General features: G+C 48.6%; 9 protein-coding genes across 9 annotated transcripts; 3 read left to right on the forward strand and 6 right to left on the reverse strand.

The window, feature by feature from the left end:
• The first annotated feature begins 603 nt into the window (after window positions 1-603).
• On the forward strand, window positions 604-1,830 carry FVEG_08493 (hypothetical protein). The gene has a single exon (XM_018897386.1). The coding sequence runs from the start codon at window positions 693-695 to the stop codon at window positions 1,647-1,649; it is 957 nt and encodes a 318-aa protein (XP_018755024.1). The 5' UTR covers window positions 604-692; the 3' UTR covers window positions 1,650-1,830.
• Window positions 1,831-2,163: 333 nt separating this feature from the next.
• FVEG_16337 (hypothetical protein) lies at window positions 2,164-2,661 on the forward strand (the record flags this gene model as incomplete). Its single annotated transcript, XM_018905586.1, has 1 exon — window positions 2,164-2,661. The coding sequence occupies one exon, from the start codon at window positions 2,164-2,166 to the stop codon at window positions 2,659-2,661; it is 498 nt and encodes a 165-aa protein (XP_018755023.1).
• An 18-nt stretch (window positions 2,662-2,679) lies between these two features.
• On the reverse strand, window positions 2,680-3,075 carry FVEG_08492 (hypothetical protein; the record flags this gene model as incomplete). The annotated part of the gene is made up of 1 exon (XM_018897385.1): window positions 2,680-3,075. The coding sequence occupies one exon, from the start codon at window positions 3,073-3,075 to the stop codon at window positions 2,680-2,682; it is 396 nt and encodes a 131-aa protein (XP_018755022.1).
• A 381-nt stretch (window positions 3,076-3,456) lies between these two features.
• Window positions 3,457-5,154, reverse strand: FVEG_16336 (hypothetical protein; the record flags this gene model as incomplete). Its single annotated transcript, XM_018905585.1, has 4 exons — window positions 3,457-3,878; window positions 3,931-4,345; window positions 4,401-4,504; window positions 4,566-5,154. 4 exons carry the CDS (start codon window positions 5,152-5,154, stop codon window positions 3,457-3,459), a joined length of 1,530 nt encoding a protein of 509 aa, XP_018755021.1.
• Window positions 5,155-5,241: 87 nt separating this feature from the next.
• On the reverse strand, window positions 5,242-6,198 carry FVEG_16335 (hypothetical protein; the record flags this gene model as incomplete). The annotated part of the gene is made up of 1 exon (XM_018905584.1): window positions 5,242-6,198. The coding sequence occupies one exon, from the start codon at window positions 6,196-6,198 to the stop codon at window positions 5,242-5,244; it is 957 nt and encodes a 318-aa protein (XP_018755020.1).
• A 708-nt stretch (window positions 6,199-6,906) lies between these two features.
• On the reverse strand, window positions 6,907-8,175 carry FVEG_08490 (hypothetical protein; the record flags this gene model as incomplete). The annotated part of the gene is made up of 6 exons (XM_018897384.1): window positions 6,907-7,180; window positions 7,227-7,390; window positions 7,444-7,493; window positions 7,555-7,636; window positions 7,710-7,936; window positions 8,064-8,175. 6 exons carry the CDS (start codon window positions 8,173-8,175, stop codon window positions 6,907-6,909), a joined length of 909 nt encoding a protein of 302 aa, XP_018755019.1.
• Window positions 8,176-8,676: 501 nt separating this feature from the next.
• Window positions 8,677-10,581, forward strand: FVEG_08489 (hypothetical protein; the record flags this gene model as incomplete). Its single annotated transcript, XM_018897383.1, has 9 exons — window positions 8,677-8,878; window positions 8,933-9,031; window positions 9,095-9,119; window positions 9,188-9,296; window positions 9,363-9,444; window positions 9,508-9,775; window positions 9,830-10,022; window positions 10,077-10,271; window positions 10,375-10,581. The coding sequence occupies 9 exons, from the start codon at window positions 8,677-8,679 to the stop codon at window positions 10,579-10,581; spliced, it is 1,380 nt and encodes a 459-aa protein (XP_018755018.1).
• Window positions 10,582-10,936: 355 nt separating this feature from the next.
• On the reverse strand, window positions 10,937-13,232 carry FVEG_08488 (hypothetical protein; the record flags this gene model as incomplete). The annotated part of the gene is made up of 4 exons (XM_018897382.1): window positions 10,937-12,051; window positions 12,109-12,746; window positions 12,794-12,961; window positions 13,014-13,232. The coding sequence occupies 4 exons, from the start codon at window positions 13,230-13,232 to the stop codon at window positions 11,049-11,051; spliced, it is 2,028 nt and encodes a 675-aa protein (XP_018755017.1). The 3' UTR covers window positions 10,937-11,048.
• A 180-nt stretch (window positions 13,233-13,412) lies between these two features.
• Window positions 13,413-17,509, reverse strand: FVEG_08487 (homocitrate synthase, mitochondrial). Its single transcript, XM_018897381.1, has 9 exons — window positions 15,229-17,509; window positions 15,096-15,180; window positions 15,006-15,047; window positions 14,585-14,693; window positions 14,485-14,535; window positions 14,404-14,433; window positions 14,317-14,350; window positions 14,110-14,171; window positions 13,413-14,050 (listed from the first exon to the last, which is right to left on the reverse strand). The coding sequence occupies exons 1-9, from the start codon at window positions 15,584-15,586 to the stop codon at window positions 13,610-13,612; spliced, it is 1,212 nt and encodes a 403-aa protein (XP_018755016.1). The 5' UTR covers window positions 15,587-17,509; the 3' UTR covers window positions 13,413-13,609.
• Window positions 17,510-17,539: the final 30 nt, after the last annotated feature.

Below are 17,539 nucleotides of genomic sequence, written 5' to 3' on the forward strand. Positions count from 1 at the left end.
AAGCCTGCGGCAGCCATTGATCTCAGGCGCAAGCTTTGCTGCATCAAACTCATCGTGAAAGCTTCTGAGTAAAAGCTTATATAGGGAAAAAGAAATATCGTGTTCTCATTCATTACCTGTGTTCGCAGCCTAAAGCATAACCTTAAAGGTAATAGTTGTTCCCATAATTGTAACAAACTCTGACTCGCCCAATACACCGCACAGGCCAAGGAGAGGCCATGAGAAAAAAGCAAGTCCATTTATACTTCCATACACAGTTTCGCATGACACTTGTGGCATCCTGCTTCAAACCCTAATCACCGTATGATTTCTTTTTTATAGCTTTGACCCAGTAACGAACGACTAATAAAATGGGATACAGGTATTCCAATAAGCCACAGGAGTATCAATAATAAAGTCTCTGGTCAGACTGAAGTCTTACTAAACTTAATTAATAAAGGTCACCTTTACGCTGCAGCATCTCAAGCAACTCTAATCAAGATGAACACGTCGCCCGACCAGCTGAAGAGCTTTAAAAGGCCCGACTGACAGGGTCTGCGACTCCCCACCGTGTGATTTATATTGTGCCCTGACCTTCCTTCATCTACCCAGGCCACATCATCCTTCTGACATCTCGACCATCACAAACCCCGAACATGATAGCACGTGCCTAATTCCAGAGCTTTTGCACTTGTCATCACCCTCTTTTCAACATGGCATCAGTATTCCACTTATTCTCAGCTCTTCCAACGGAGCTTAGGCTGCTAATTTGGAAAGATGCGATCCGGCCAGATCTACCAGCGGCCCATATTCTACGCCTGCGTGATCCTGGTTCCGATATCCTAGACCGCCCACGAGACTCGATCCATTTCCCCCGACTCCACAAAGTACACCCATTGCTTTCACAGCCGGGTGATTGTGCAGCTATTCCATTGTTGAATAAGTATATCGACGGCATCGGCAATGATAGCTATTCCAACATATCGGCATACTTAATCGACGCCGGCTTGTGGACAGCTTACCATGAATCAAGACTCAGGATGCAGAAAACCTTTTTGTTTGACCCACGGCGCTACAGGTCCTGGACGTGGACGGGGTATTATATCTCTGGTGGTGCTCCATTATATATCACAATCCGTTACAACGAAGACCTAGTTATCATACAGCCCGATAAGTTCGACCTCGAATGCTTGGATGGTGAAAGGCTGAGCCTCTTGTATAGCTTAAAAAACATCGGCATCGAGTACAGACCGGAATGGGGGATTGAGCTAAACGAACAAGACGAAGGAGGCGATGATGCCCTTGCATACTGGAACGTTTTTGACTTCGTTGGTGGTAGGATCAGTGGACTAACCGTTTGGTTGATCGACCATAACCTAAGACGCAAGATGGACGCCCCCCCTTATGTGGAAAAGCGCATTAGATTGGCTCACGAAACTGACAATATTTCTTTCTATGCGGCCGATAGGAAGTTCTCCAGCATTGGACTTGAGAGCAAGGACGAGGAGTGCCTGGATCATTGGGAATACATCAACCCCGTTACAGATGGAGATTATGGCAAGTTCTCATTATACTTCGCAGATCGATTGTATGAGTTGTACAAGGACAGATTGGATGAGAATGAGGGCCACGCACCACGTTTTGGGTTTCTTGGGTGGGATGGCCTTTGACTTTCGGTTACGTGCTTGCACAGCTAGAATCGACACATCAACATGTCTAATTTGCCAAATCAGATTACATCGTCACTGGTTTCAAACCACCCGAGCATAAACATTTGCTGTGACTAGTAATTATCCTCAGTCCATACAAACTTATAACCACCCACACAGATCGAACGACACACAACTTGTCTCCTCACAAACTAAGTAAATGGCAAGCTGTGATAAAGTTAAAAGGTAAAAAGAGGCTCTGGCCCCAATTTGCAAATGTAAATTTAAAAAAAAAAACACGAATTAACATGTATGCAGATAGCTGCTGCTGCGTAAGTTTGCACAAACCATAAGCCACCTCTCCAGACTCAGACTCTGAGTCACTCAGTGCAAACTTTCTATTTCGTTCAAATGCAGATGACATATATATATCTACCATCCCCCAATAGAATGCTCTTGACTCGTCAACATTTGCTCAACCTTTCTCCCCAGCCGTTCATCTGTCGAAGATAATTGACAACCACTATTGAAGATCATGGAGGAACGTACATTTCCCCTCTTCTCACGACTCCCTCCAGAGCTTCGGGAACAGATCCGGAAGTCGGCGGCACGCCCAGACAAGCCGGGTGTTCAAGTATTTCGGGTGTATGATGCTGAACCCGACAACCCGGGTAATTCCAATGATATCATGCGGCTTTCAGTCACCGACCCGTCTCAGATGCAATGGGGCCTAACCGCTTATCCGCCTTGCCCACCTCGCCTTGCACTTCCGTTATGGAACAAATACCCAGATAGTGTCGACGACACAAGCGACCACAATATATCCACATATATGTTAGATGGCTCGCTATTGACTGCCTGTCAAGAGTCCAGATCTATGATGAAACGTCTCGAGAGAAACAAAACGTCTCGCAAGCACTACGATGAATCAAGAGCTGGATATTACCTCTCAGGTGGTGCCCCATCATACATCACCATTTATCCCAAGACAGACTTGATTATCTTGCAATTTGACGATATTTTTGACTTTTAATGGGACTTTCTTCAAGATCTATTGCATCAAAAAGGAAGTTGTCACCCCGACATTCGCCACATAGGCATCGAGTATGACGAGCGGTGGGGCATCGAGCTTTTCGAAGAGGATCGAAACACAAACCCGTGGATCAAGCCAGTCGATTTTGCGTTTTCCAAGCTGTTCGAGCTTGCTAAAGCAATGACGTATCTTAGCATTTGGCTGATCGACCACAACCTGAAACGGCGCAAGGATGCTCCCTCTTTCAAAGCCAGCAATGAACATGAGTTTTGCAACCCCCACCTCGATACGCCATTTCATGCCAACGGCAGAAAGTTCCTCAAAGTCAACCTTGAGCAGGGAGAGGATTGTTTGGATCAGTGGCAATACATAAAGCCAATGCCTGATGGGGATTATCGAAAGTCTTCTCTGCATTTTGCAGATCGACTTCGAAAAGAAATATGTGATTATGCCTGCAGAGAGGACTGCATTGTGTCGCATTGTTCCTGTTACCTTGGTCTACCTGGGTGGGACGACATTTGAGCATTGGATTCCGTGCATGCATGGACTCTTATCCATGGAGTCATATGGAAGAATACATACTTAGTTAAGTTTTCACTTTAGAACAACAAACTATAGTCTCACCGCCAGGACTTTTCAAATCTCAGATATTCTGTGTATCAATTAGGATAGCTATAGTAAATTCAGATGATTGGTGGACAGGTGGGTACCGTTATATGGCACTGTCTGAGTAAACATTCCCCCAACACAAAGGGTCAATATCAATTCTTTATCTTGTGGACGTAATCCACAAAGCTAATTATCTTCGACTCCCAAAAAGTCCTTAAGGAACTTGATCTGCCGAGCCGTATTTCGCTCAAAATTGTTTCTAGTGTAAGCGTCAAAATGTCCTCCGGGCAACATAGAGAGCTGTTTTGGCTCCCGTGCTCGAGAGTAGGCTTCGAGAGCTAGGTCCGTCGGCGTCAAAACATCATTTTCCGCAACCGCCATCAAGAGCGGTGTCGGTGAGATGCGATAGACCCACGCCGATGGATCGTGCGCACGGAAGAGCTCCAGCGACTTGAGCGTGACCTCATTCTTCCATGCTGACTTGGGAGCCCAAAGCTTCTGGAAGAAGTCATAGCTATCAGGCGTGGGGAGCGCATAGGGTGCAAGAGGGTTCTCGTCTACCACTTTGACGGTGGCTGGGGTGTTTCCGGCGGCTCGCTCGAATCGATCTGGCAAAATAAACAGATCAGCGTGTGGTTAACCACTAGAGAACTGACCAACCTTTCTGGAAATTGCCTTCCATGAACTCAGCAAAATCTGGACGCACAAGCCGGTTGAAGTTTTCCCATCCATTCAGGTACGGGACCTGAGATAGAACTACCTTGACGCGTCTATCAACAGCGCCAACGTGGAGGACATGCCCGCCACTGTAAGAGCTTCCGCAGTTACCAATTCTCTCTGGATCGACTTCACTTCGAGACTGGGCAAAGGTGATGGCATCAGATATATCAGCGACCCGGAGATCAGGAACAATCTCCTGCCTGGGCTGACCTGGTCCGGTATCGCTGTCCCCGAGTCCTCGGTTGTCGTAAACGACACAGGCCATCTTGAGCCGGCTAGTGAAGCGTTCGGCGAAATTGTCAAGGTCCATCTCTTTCAGTGCTGAGGAACCATGGCAGAGGACCAAGCATGGTAGCTTGGATGAATTTTCTGTGGATGGTAGGTAAAAACACCCTCGAAGGGATAGGTACATGCTTTGCTCTCAGATACTCAGCCACATTCTTTCCGAGCACATCATAAGTCGAGCTTGCCGCCACTCCTCGATCTAGGTGGTCTTTCAGCAGAAAGTGGACAGCTAAAAGCGTATCTTTTAATGGTCTCAACTTATACAAATGAGGATGAAAAGTTTAACTTACCATGGATATTTGGCAGCTCGAATCGTTCGATGCGTCCTCCATTATAATCATTCTGTAAAATATCGATGATTCGGTCCACAGTGAGCAAAGACTTCAGCCAGGCATATTCATCCTCGTGGCGGACAAAAAAGCCTATATTACAATCCAAGCCTTTGTCCCCGGATCGGGCGTGAGCGATATATCCCAGCGGCGCCATGATGCTCGGCCCAAAAGAGAGCAGCGGTTGTGGCTCAGACACCGGTTGCACCTCTTGCTGATGCACAGAAGGAACTGTATCAGTCGGTGGCTCGATTTCAATCACACGTTCGCTCCAAGGAAGATAGGCTCTATGCTTGACGAGGGCTTGTGGCATTATAGTGACAAAGTACTCATTGCATGGCTTTGGAAATGCCTGGCGGTCATCGACCGCGAAGGCTGCTCCGGGGTATGTCGACATAACGATATTCCAGCACTTGTTGCGGAAGTTGGACAGAGACAGAGCATCTGCATGAGGTGCTTGGGCAAAGACTCTCACGTCGACAGTGACAACGTCTTGCGATGCTGGGTTGGATGGGCAGGTCCCGCTGACCGTGAAAGCAAGCTTAGACATAGACTCGACATCGAGGTAGAACCTAAGCTATTTCTCTAACAGCATAGCTTTCTCTTCAGCGTCCAGGCCAACGATAAAATAATGGACCTAAGCCTGGTAGCCTCCGGGGACAGTTAGGCCGACCTTTGTCGTGGGTGGAGGCTTTTCGAAGCCAATGTTATGTACAAAGACACTATCAGGGCCGGCCTGTTCCACCTTCACCTGATCCACGATGGCGACCACATCCGAGTTGTAGTATCGCTTGCCCTGCAGCTCATAAAGCAGCTGAGATCGGCAGGTGTTGACAGAAACTTGACCGCCTCTATCCTTAGAGTGGTGGCACTCAATGAAAAAGGTACCATCAGATTGGATGCGGGCGATGGGCAGATTTAACAGGGGACTCTTGCCCTGAGGGATCGTCTTGAAGCCGATGTAGTTGCCGCCAGTGACGTAGTAAGAGCACTCAATCAGATGAACAGCGATCAAGGCGTGTGCGAGTTCCTGATACTGTGTGCTAGACCACCCATGCCAGTATGCAGCAGCGCCCATGGTTGGAGCTGCGTCGGCCACGCGACCGTATAGGACAATGTCAGCCCCATTCGTGAAAGCCTGAGAGATGCCTCGTGAGCCTAGGTAGCACTGCGCATACACCGGGCTATGTCCCCATTCCTGAAAAGACTGGCCGGTGGTGATGTTTCGAAGTTTTGTTCCCTCAGAAACGAACTGCTGCACGGCGTCGAGAACTTCGTCCCCTTCGATCCAAGCAACACGCAGGTCTGTTCCAGAGTCCTCGACAATCTTCTGTATACTTTGATATAAAAGTTCCGTGTCGCATGCCCCGGCATTGACGGCCATCTTGATCTTTCGTGCAGCCAAGTCTGGCAGGGCGCTCTGGAAAGAGTCGACGAACTGCTGTTCGAATGCTGGAGCAGCGTCAATATTTGGGCTTTCGTAACGCTGGGCTTTGATCATCCCGCGTGCTGCCATGTTGTACTCTGACTGCCAGTCTCCGACAATAAAGTCGACGTCAGCATTCTTGGCGAGCTCTGCCAGGTTCTCGACCATGTCTGTGATGGCGCCTGATGCGGATGCAACACGGACAGGGCGGCGGTTTATTTGGGACTCCTTGTTTAAGGCTGTGGTCTGATGGCAGTTCAAAGACTCAAAGCGCTTCAAGGGCGGAAATAGTTGCGTTGTGTTGCTGTTGTTCTTACATCAAGCTTCTATGACAGGATGAGAGATGATATTTCAACAGCAGCCGCAGTACCTGGACCAAGTTACCCTGCTGTGAATTAAACAGAAGTGGTAGAGTCTGAGGTAGCATCGCCGCGGCTTCTGGGTAGAACGAACGATACGGTCCATTTGAATGACGGTGAAGACGGCATCTTGGCCCAGTCCCCGCGGCATCATGGTGAGTGAGAATGATACTCGAGCTAACAATAGTGGTCATTGGATGTGCGTAATTCTCTCCTAGGGAAAATTATAATGGCAAAACGAAAGCTGATGAACCAAATGTCTAAACTGTGGCTTAGCGGTGTAATTTGCAGTCGCAGTCTTGTTAGGGTGATATCGGTCACTTGACTTCAAATTCTTTACTTCTTATACATCTTTACTCTCGGCCTCGCTTCAGATGATCATTTGATAATCAATAGTGCATTATTGTGGCCTTTTACTAAGTCTAGCTATGAACTAATCCATTAGCAGACACCTAGAAGATAGCTATGGCATTAGGGGGCGAGGCACAACCGCCAACCACCCTTAATGGGGCACTTGCTAAGAAGAACGACCACCTGTTACGTGCCTTGCACTCTTCAGCCAGAGCCTCAGATCCCAAAGCTCGCCGATCGGCGTTCCCCACTGGACAAGCAACCATTCGTGTAAGCAGCAGTTGTCTGGATACGGCCATGCCTCGAAGCCCATGATATCGCCAGCCACTGCCGCAAAGTGCTTCGAATACAACCATCTAACCGTCTCTTCACTATTCTCTGGTCCAATTATGTAATGCTGCGTCTTGGTGCCCAAAGCTCGAATATCGGCCTTGGCGTTGCTGTTGGAGGAGGAGGGATGTATAAGACAGGACTTTGAATACGTACTTGTGCCATCTGACGAAACCGCTTCGCACGATGAGGATATTTCCCTGTCTTGTTTCCGTCCCCTGGTAGGCAAGTGTAGCTTCAAGCTCTGAGACTGGGATTTTGTGACAGCTGATGGCGGACGGCGGCTCGATGCCTGGATTCTCATGCTCCCACCAGCTCAGCTGATCCATCCAGTGGTTAGTTGGGCCAAGATAGATAGACCATAGATACGTACCCAGTCTACAAGAATTCCTCTACCCACGATGCCGCCTCTATCGCACATCTCTGATGTTGAGACAAGATAAGTAGTAATTCAGGAGATTAATCTCGGGCAAGCAACACGTACTGTGAATACCAAGATTATTTGAGCTCTTTAGCTGCCCATGCGTCCAGCCGTTGTAGTAGACTCCTGTCTTCTGGCTCCCGAACTGTCAAGTTAAACAGCTCGTCAGCCTTGGACTGGAGGAGGGCGCATGCCTTCGTGAGATGAGATAAACCTACATGCTTTAAACTATCCCACTGGGAACTTGTCTGTGTGTTAAAAGATATAACATCGTCAAAGGCGACAAATCCTTCCTCGGCGAGGTCCTTGACAGTATGCTGCAGTGGGATTCGTCCGAAGCCTGGAAACTCAATGTTATGGAGGGGCCAGTCGAGCTGCACGTGTGTCCCGGTTTGTATCTCGTCTTTCGCCTTTTGTACAACTTCCTTGGTGAGGAGTCGCAGGGCTGCAGATGGAACGTCAGTCTCAATTTGCTTTTCTTCCCCCTTCCAGTAGCCCCTTTGTGTTGTAAACTAAACAGCGAGGGATGTCTTTAACTTCAACAGGGCAACCTGCTTTACTGTTTTCCTTACCTCCCAACTGGTCTTTCTGTCCATCAACGTCTAAAAAGCCCCAGAGGCATCCTTTTGGTTGGCCTTTGACCACTGGAAGGTCGTCAAAATCAGGAAAAGAGAAGTTGCTCATGATTGCGCTGGTAATCTTAGCTGTCGCGTCGAGCACAAATTTCGCAGGTTCATCGGCCAGACACCATCTACGAGGAGTTTGAAGACATCATCCACTATTTGACAGAAGGTTCTCCCTGGAGAAGGCCGAAAATGGCTGAACTAAACCGCACTAATGATGAGTCTAAAATGCCGAGACGCCGCCTCACTCAAACTACCCATTTCGGTATCGTGTATGGTGAGCGGCTTCTTGAGATGCCGAAGAGACCGTCCGTTCGTTTGCCTCTGATTTCGCGTCTTGTTTCTCCTTGGACGACACCTTGCCTAAGGCCAAAGCTGAGATATCCCTGGATCACTTCCCCACGATCTATTACCCCAGACGCGGAGAAGCGGCCCCCGCCCCCGGATCATCTGCATATATAGATGCGGTTGCCTTTCCCCAGAAAGCGGTCTGCAGCATCTCGACATCGCAACCCTAAGGCAGGAACAAATAGCAAACTTCGCCAGGAGCAGCAGAGACAAAATGGCTGCAACCATGAACAACAAGTTGATTCCAGCGACGAGATACAATTTCGCACTTGTATTCTTCGTGGCCCTTGGCTCTTTCACCTATGGCTTCAACGCCTCCATCCTGGGCACGGTCTTTTGCCTTGCCCCTTTCTTCTCCTATTTTCATCTTGATCTCACTGGCCCCGGGGCAGACTATGCTAACTCGATGATCGGCGGTACGCAAGACTCAAACAAGACCTGAAGGCTTATGCTGGCACGACTTGTTCTAGCTATGAACGGCCTTTCCTCGGCTGGAGGCATCATCGGTTGCCTCCTTATGACGAAGCTTGCCGATAAATTTGGACGAAAGAGAACTATCCAGGGGATCTGTGCTATTTGTGTCGTCTCGGTCATATTCTAGGCTGCTGCTGTACATATCGCTATGTTGCTAGTGGGCAGGCTCCTCAATGGCCTTGGGTAGGTTCACGACGCCACTACGCTACTCGTGTAGACAGCCCAGAACTTACGTTGATCAATTCTATCAGGTCCGGCATGATGAATGTCATTATCCCTCTGTACCAGTCAGAAGTTGCTCCGCCTCGTATCCGTGGCCGCATGGTCGGAGCTCACGGTTTCTGTCTCGTTCTCGGCTATGTCAGTTCCCTCTACGTCCCTGGCCTCTAACCCCTTATCATGACTAATACTATCCTCTACCTGCAGAACTTTGCCGCCTGGACTCGACTCTGCTGCTACTTTGCGACCAATCCTCAAATGCGGTGGCGGCTCTGCCTTGCACTTCCTGGTCAGTAACGAGCAACTTTTACATTCCGACTATCACATCACTGACGCCGTGGCCTATTCACAGCTGTTGCTCCCGGTATTCTTGGCCTAGGATCAGCGCTCATCCCAGAGTCTCCTAGGTGGCTCGTAACGCAAGACCATGGGACCGAGGCCCTTGATATTCTCACCAAGCTTCACCATCAGCCTGGGGACTCGAACAATGAAGCGGCCCAATCTGAATGTTGTGCTATCAAGATCCAGTTGAAAATTGAGTCTAATGAGCCCAAGTCCTTTGTTGGCATCAAGAAGAAGCCTTCATATCGCAAGCGAATCCTCATCCGTATATTTTTTCAGTACGTAAACCTTGACAACCACATGCTTCGAACGTGAGCTGATCCCATCTCTAGGTGTATCGCCCAATCTACTGGAGTTCTTGTTATCAATAACTACCAGGTTCTTCTGTACAACGGTCTCGGTCTTACAGGTTACCTCCCCCTCCTCCTGTACGGAGTGTACACAGCATGGGCAGCCTTCCTCAACTGGGTGGGCGCTATGTTTGTCGACAAGTTTGGTAGAATTCTTATGCTTACTGTAGGACTGGTACGTGATACATCCTTACCCTCCTTTCGGCACGAACTTACTGATCATGTCCAGGTCGGATGTGCACTGATGGTAGCCGGCGAGGCAGCCATCGTCGCTGTTGCCGCCGAGAACAAGAACAACCACGCCATCAACGCAGCTGGTGTATTCTTCCTGTTCGTCTTTGTTACTTTCTACGCCACATGCATCGATGCCATCAGCTACATTTACTGTACTGAGATCTTTCCCACCGCTATCCGCGCCAAGGGCGTGAGGTACTCCGTCATTGGCCTGTTTATCATGACTTTGAGTAAGTGAGATTCGTTGTTGATGTTGAAAAACTGACTGACATCTTCTCCTAATCTATACACAGCCTGCGCCCATTGCCTTCGCTCAGGTTGGATGGAAGTACTATCTGGTCTTTGTCATCGTGCCCCTCCTTGGTGCCCCTGTTGTCTACTTTATGTTTCCTGAGACTAAGGGTCTTTCATTGGAGGAGATTGGTACTCTTTTTGATGATGGAAATGAGGATCCAACTATTGAGGTTCGAGAGGATGTTGCCGAGAAGCTAGACTTTTGAGCTGTGGGACAATGCTGATTCAAATCTTGTCTGTTTAGGGATCGGTTCGATTGAAGAACGGCATCAGACATCCTATTAGCTAGTATTCCGATATTTAATTCTATCTCAAGCCTTCTCTTCCCTGTTTTCTTCCAAGCTATTGAACATCAACTCTCCGATCTTGCTTGATTCACAGTTAAAGCTCCTGTCTTGACCACAATTATGTGACTGACGACAGTCATAATAATCTCTGTTTTGCAAACCCTTGCATGGCAATCTGCTCAAGTAGCTGACGCCTCAGTTGCCGCTTCCAGGCTTCACTATGCCATGTTGTAAATTACTCCAGAAGGTCACATCTTCATACAATGCATTGACTGTCCTTTGCCGTTGATTTAGAGTATTTGGGTTGCACAACGTCCTTCAAACCTACACCAAAACCCAAACGCCTATACGTTGAAAGATGCATAAAATTAACTTCAACATGACGGCTAATGCTCGCAAAAACTATACTGGATAGCAGACCACTTCTCCTCAGCATCTCGTTGATAGCGAGTCCTCTCGTCCATCAACTTCAGGCGATGCTCCTTCGCCTCTTCCAACGACATTGGCGTTGCTGAATCATCTGCCTCAGCCTCCACCATACTCACCAGTTCCGCCGGAAGAGGCTTACCACTCTCTGCTGCAGTCTTCAACCCAGGATGCTCTGGCTCCCCTTGAGCTGCCAGCTTCGCAACGGCGTTTGGAATTTTAGTGGCGTCATCATCACTCAAGTCCCCAAATGTAGCCTCCAGCCACCAACTCTTCTGCTGAGGCGGTACGTTTCCCGTATTGATGATCCTTGTCCTCGGGTCAACGAGCCAAAGCGCTATAAACCGTCGATGGCCAGGTTTACTCATATCGTTCAACTCCACATGTGAAACTCTGTGGTGGAAAACATTGGGGAACGCCAACAGCCTACCCTGCTTCGTCTCAATCTTTCCATATCGCTGCAGACAATCACCTCCGTTCAACCTCGTTCCATAGACCTGCTCCATCCAGCCGTAGGCCTCTTGTCCTACGTTCCAGTCCTCTTGATAATAATCGGTCTGCATACGGAATTGCAGATAGCTTGGCTTCACATTCTCAGAGTCGAGGTAGTAAAGAGCTGTGCCGACGATATGTTCGTTCATTTGGCCTTCAACGTGCCACCCTCCAGGAGGAAATACAGGCATGTCTGGGGTGAGCTCGATGGAGGCCATCTTGACAATGACTTGGATATCCTTGAACCGTTCGCGAAGTGACATTCCTGGTTTGACACCATAGTCCCATGCTTTGAACTCGGGGGCATCAGGTTGAACGGGTTCTCTGATCTCTTCCCAAGCATTCTTCTTGCGGGTATCATAAAGGAGGTCGCCATCTGCATTTCTGATGACGTCTTCATACTCAACTTCCCCTGCATCATCAGGCATCCAGTCATCGATTCGGGGGGTCCAGTTCGCTTCGTTATCGTCACTGCAAGTTATGGTGAGCTTCTGGCCAGTGCTATCCCAGTGCAATGTAGCTACTTACTCGGGGTTCTCAGGTCGCGGGAAGCGAGCCTTGGTCCGTCCAGCGGAGACGACGTTCCGGTCTCTCACAAACGACACACTATAATCCCAGGCGGGGAGAGCTCTTTCGATGAGTTTCTCAACCGTCTCGTATATATCAGTATGCTTGGGATGTAGATTGTTGATATAGCTCGTCAATTTGACACTCCCGTCATCCAGGAGCTTGACGTTGGACGGAAGCCACTGGTAGGAATCGGACCAAAACAATTCATGGGTTTTCCTGCCACCAAATTCGTAGCGTCTATTGTATTCTTCTGGGACTTCGGCACGTTTCTTCGGTATGACTTCTCCTTTGCCACTCCATTTTTCAACGGCATCTCCGACACCGACAACCTCGTCGCGATATACTCGAGAACGACCATAGACAAGGGGGTATAGGGACGGGTGCACAAGGTTTTGTACCATGTCGTAGCTGCGAGGATGCCAGTCTGGGTAGTCTTTCTGTTCTTCCTTCAGCTTCGCAAAAGCGCTCCGAAGACGCTCATGGAGGCTCTCATCGATAAACGTGTCCGATTTGATGACGGTTGCGTTTGCATCCAAAGCTGGTATGAGACCAGTTTTCTCAAAGAATTTAGCCTTGACACGGAGCTCTTTGATACACTGCAAGTTGTTAGCAAGGAGAAAGTTGTGAACATTGGTATTCTTACATATTCAAGACAGCCCCGATCTAGGATGTACTTGAGTCTATTGGGGCCATACTTGTGCGAATGTCTGGTTCCTGGGTTTTTGTTCTGTACGATCTCATCGTACAAAGGATCAACTGGAAGCGCAAGGGCTTCTTGAATCCATTTTTCGGCGATGGTCTCGTCGAAAACCTTGAATCCAATAAGCTTCATACCAACCGATCTTACATGCAAGCATTCATACCTTTATGTGCCAGTTAGGCTTATCTGTCAATTGATTCATCACAACCATCATGACAGCCTCCCGCACGAGCAACATATCGGATTCAGCCCCGGGGGAGTTATAGTGAATTCCAATTGGATACATTTCGCCTTTGTGATGACAGTCATGATAGCGAAGATTCATGCCGAGGCCCGGGTAGCATCCGACTGTCGGAGGGTCAGGCTTCTCGCGAAGATACATGGTGATGGGGTGGAGTTCAGTTATTTAGAAGTTCAGTGGTGATTTATTTGGAGGCGGCGCGCTGTACTTATTTATACGCGATGTTAGTATGCGTCTGGGGGCTAATATCCACATTCTTGCATTGTTTTAGGTGACAGGGAGCTGTTGGTTTGGCTGGTGCACGAAAACGAGTCGCGAAATCACGTGTGGAGGTGGGCGGTAATTTAGGCAGTCCAGGCAGCCGTACTAGGATATCACAAGCTTCAAGTACAGATAAGCCAGGTTGAAGGCTTGATACAGGAAGACAAACTTTTCACAATTAACGTGGCCAGAGCGCATGTCTCCTATGTTTTGTTGCAGACCAAGGCACTTCGCTAGCACCCTTATTTTTCTTTTATCTATGCTCCATTTTCATTTTGTAGTTCCAAGTGAAAGCTTCTGATCAAGGCATCGCTCTCATCAAGTGTCATCACCTTGAGATCAGCCATGCTCTTGAGCTTAGCCGTACACTCCTTGACCTGATCGTCGGTCATCTTGAGACCAAGCTGGTCAACACGACTCTTGATGGCGTTCCATCCGGTGAGTCGTGACGTGAAGTGCACGTATCTTGATAGACCGAAATCTTCAGGCTTGAGGATCTCATACGTGGAGGGGTCGTTGAGGATTGCCTTGGCGTGGATACCGGCCTTGTGGGTGAATGCGCAGAAGCCGGTGATTGGGTTGTTGAATGGCACGTTGATCTCTACGCATTCTGCGACGAAATCTTCGATCTTCTTGAGTTCGTTCAGCTTGTACTTGGAGAGAATATAGTCTCTGGAGGTGGGCATCATTCTAGCCATCTGTAATTTCATCGAGTCAGATCATGTCCAGGTTCATAGGGAGGATGAGGTTAACGCACGAGAGCTCCAAGAGCGGTAATGCCGTTTCGTTCTCCAATGCCGAGTACGGATGTGTCGACGTCTGTATCGCAGCAAGTTAGCCTGATGTTCGCCCGTGAAAATACCGTTGACGATGTCGTTGGACCCGAAATCCCATCTCAAGGTTGCACGTCCAACGCATGTTTTGGCTGCTCGTAAAGGGACCAAGTCCGTGAGGGTGAACTTACGTGTAGCGCCAGCTTCAAGGGCAGAAAAAGCGTTCTTGGAATGGTCAGTTTCTCGTTTCCGGTTAGATATCAGAAAGTTTAACGAACCGCAACAGCAGAGCCTGTATCATCGTGAAACTGTCACATATTAGCGAAGTGGTATGCAAACGGATTCACAGCAGCACATACATGAACCTCGATATCGGTGGAAACACAACCTCGGAGAGTTCGGACGAGGTCCTGTGAATGGTCAGCATCATGCAGACTGGAGATGAGCATGATCACCTACGTAGACCTGTCTTGGTGAAGCACAACCAACGGTATCTGCCACGCCTACTCTGTTGACGCCGACATTGTTGACTGCGCGGTAGATTGAGAGCAAATCAACTAGATCAGATCTTGAAACATATTAGCGATGCTACTGATTTTAGTCGGCCGAGCCCCTCGAAGAGCCGTCAAGACGGACAAGAGAAGCATATCCTCAGGAGAAGCGCATGACATGGAGTCTTTCTCTCGCCTTGTTGGGCAAAGCAAACAGAGGCTCTAGACCCGCGATCTTACACGAGACAGAGCTCAGTCTGCACGAGTGACCCTGCGCTATCCTCCAGATGCTACTCATCATGACTCCTCAAAGCCAGGGTCTTTTCGAGCAGGGAATATCAATTGGTCGACGACAGGGATCGGCGTAGTGAGACGTAGGCGCAGCTTACCGGAAAGAATCTTCACTTGAGAAGCGGACTTCGCATCCTCGGCTAAGAAACTGTTAGCTACTGTCTTCAAGCAGTCGGTAGTGCGCATACCTCTTAATATACTCAATGACCTCAATGGCCTGCTTGGTGATAGCGGCCATGTTCTTGCCGCCCAGGGAATGCTCTCGGAGGAATTCTGAATCATGTCAGTCGATCCTCGAACAAGCAGTACGTATGTACTCACGGCTCGTTCCAATAACGACATCAACACCGTCAACTCCACAGTCACACGCAAGCTTAGCATCCTCCATGGTACATCTTGTGTGTGTTAGAATCTTAGCCTTGAGGCCGAGCTTGCAGATAGCTGCGCAATCATCACGGGATTGTGGGCTTGCAGCTGGGTTCGTGAGCTCTATATAGTCGACACCGAACTCATCGAGCATCTTGGCGATCTTGATCTTGGTCTCAGTTGAGAAGTACGAATTGGCGAATTGTTCACCCTCTCTCAGGGTTGACTCGATGATCTTGAAATTGCGGACATTGCTGAGGAGGTCGTTGACGCTCGAATATGGATTGGTCGCGTTATTGCTGGTGATAGACATCTTGAGAAATGGGCTGCAGCTGCAATTGACGTCTAGAATTGATAAGATCTTTGTTCGATTGATTACAATTCGGATCGCAGGGGTTTGATGGCGTTTTAAAGGCCCTGAAGTGGGCCTGGGGTAATATTCAAAAGCTTTCTAGAGTCATTGGGTCTTTGGCATCCGACGGCCGGAAAAGTGACGCAGACGGACCACAGGTTCCGTAATCCACTTACCACGATTGGGCGTAAATGGTATTTTACACCAATCACGGTCTGCCCTGCCAGGGACGCGTCCGACATCGCTACAAACCTACGTAAATGTTGCTGATCATGACTTTCAGTTTGGTCTGGGTGACTCCCATCGCTGTCGCTTCTCCCCACATCGGATTTTCCCCGGAGTCGCCAGATCGAGTAACTTGGTCGCGAGGCTACTTGATTCACGGTCTTTTTCCGGTCCAAGAAATCCAGAATCTGTCCCTGCCAAATGGCTGCCATTTCCTGACTGCGATTCAGGCCCTGAGACTATCGCTCCCGTAAAGATTATGACGAGGATAAAAGACATAAAAAATCAATCGTAATCTTCAGAGGCAAAATCCTAAACCGGATGGCGCTGACAGTTGCTGGAAGTTTAAGTATCTGGATGCCATTATCATTGTTTCGCAGGATATCGCTATAACTTCCAGTCTCAAGGCCGTTTCTCAAAATTGACAGATCAGTCTTTGATTGATGATAGACGAGAAGAGCTGTTTTCTTTGAGACGCCAACTTTCTACATTCAGACGCAGCTCCATGCATGTCTATTCGTCAATTCGAAGGATCAGACACCGAGTCGATTTCCTTCGCCCTTCGCTCTTGATACTGGCCGAGAGCCGACTAGAAGCTGAGTCGTATAGACTGCTTGTGACAAGGGATCTTTCAGGACGCTTTGCTAGAGTGTTAATCAATGTTCGGCTGTGAACACGATTGACGATTGGAATCTCAAAAGGCCGTTGAGAGGAGGGTGAGAACTCGTTATCTAGTATAGCAAGGTCTGGTGGCGGCCCCTTGTCATCTCGAATCCTTTGGACACGATCCCGGATAGCCTGGTAGTGATGGGGATGAATCCATTGCTTTCTCATGGTAACCGGCACGCTGCCTCAAGATCCGGAAGGCCCCCATCTACTGATTGGTATGGCAATCCAGAGTTATTTGGTGGACATTCTCAAGATATTTATTCCAATCAGAGAGCCAACGATTATTGTCAGTCTCGGCATCGCATAATTTGTCATTTGACATAGTGTTCAGCTTTATCGGGGGATCAACATATGTCCACAGCGCCCAAAGAGTCGAACAGTGTACACAACGGCTTGAGTCCGAAGGTCTTGACTGTCTTTCGTTTCGACGGTGTATCGTTTCTCAAGCCATGTAAAGTGAAACGAGCCGTGTCGAAGTCGATAACAGTATCGAAGACAATCTCGCAGAGGTACATGTGACAGAACCATCTCGTTTAGACATTCTGCACCGGAGGTAGCAACGCCTGTTATTGCATGGGGATTCAGCCTGGCTCCCCGCTCGTCGAATCGGCGCTTGGCAATTGCAGAGGAGCAAGTCTAATGCTTCGAGCAGGTGTAGACCGCCGTAATCGTGTGTAATTCTCCCCAGATATGTTTTCAGGCATCCGAGGTAAGCAATAAGAGGTCGTGGGGCCGACTGTGTTCGTTCAGGTAGTGAAGGCCTTATCGCACCCTTCGTATTCATAAGGGTATCGAGCGCCCTCATGAATAGTTTGAATGATCCCCAAATCCAGATTTGGATTCACAGGTTTCGTCGCACTCCTCGTGCTCACATAGACATCTGACTGTCATGGTGTCAATCTGGTCCAAAGACGCGTGGACAAGTAGAAATTTTCTTAGTAGATTAGATGGAGGGTAAAGTCAAGTAGAAAAAGTAGTATCTGAGAACAGAGACAATGCTCGTCGTTGTTAATAGGAGGT

Source organism: Fusarium verticillioides, chromosome 10 (genome assembly GCF_000149555.1).
Source record: "Fusarium verticillioides 7600 chromosome 10, whole genome shotgun sequence".
Lineage (NCBI taxonomy): Eukaryota > Fungi > Ascomycota > Sordariomycetes > Hypocreales > Nectriaceae > Fusarium > Fusarium verticillioides.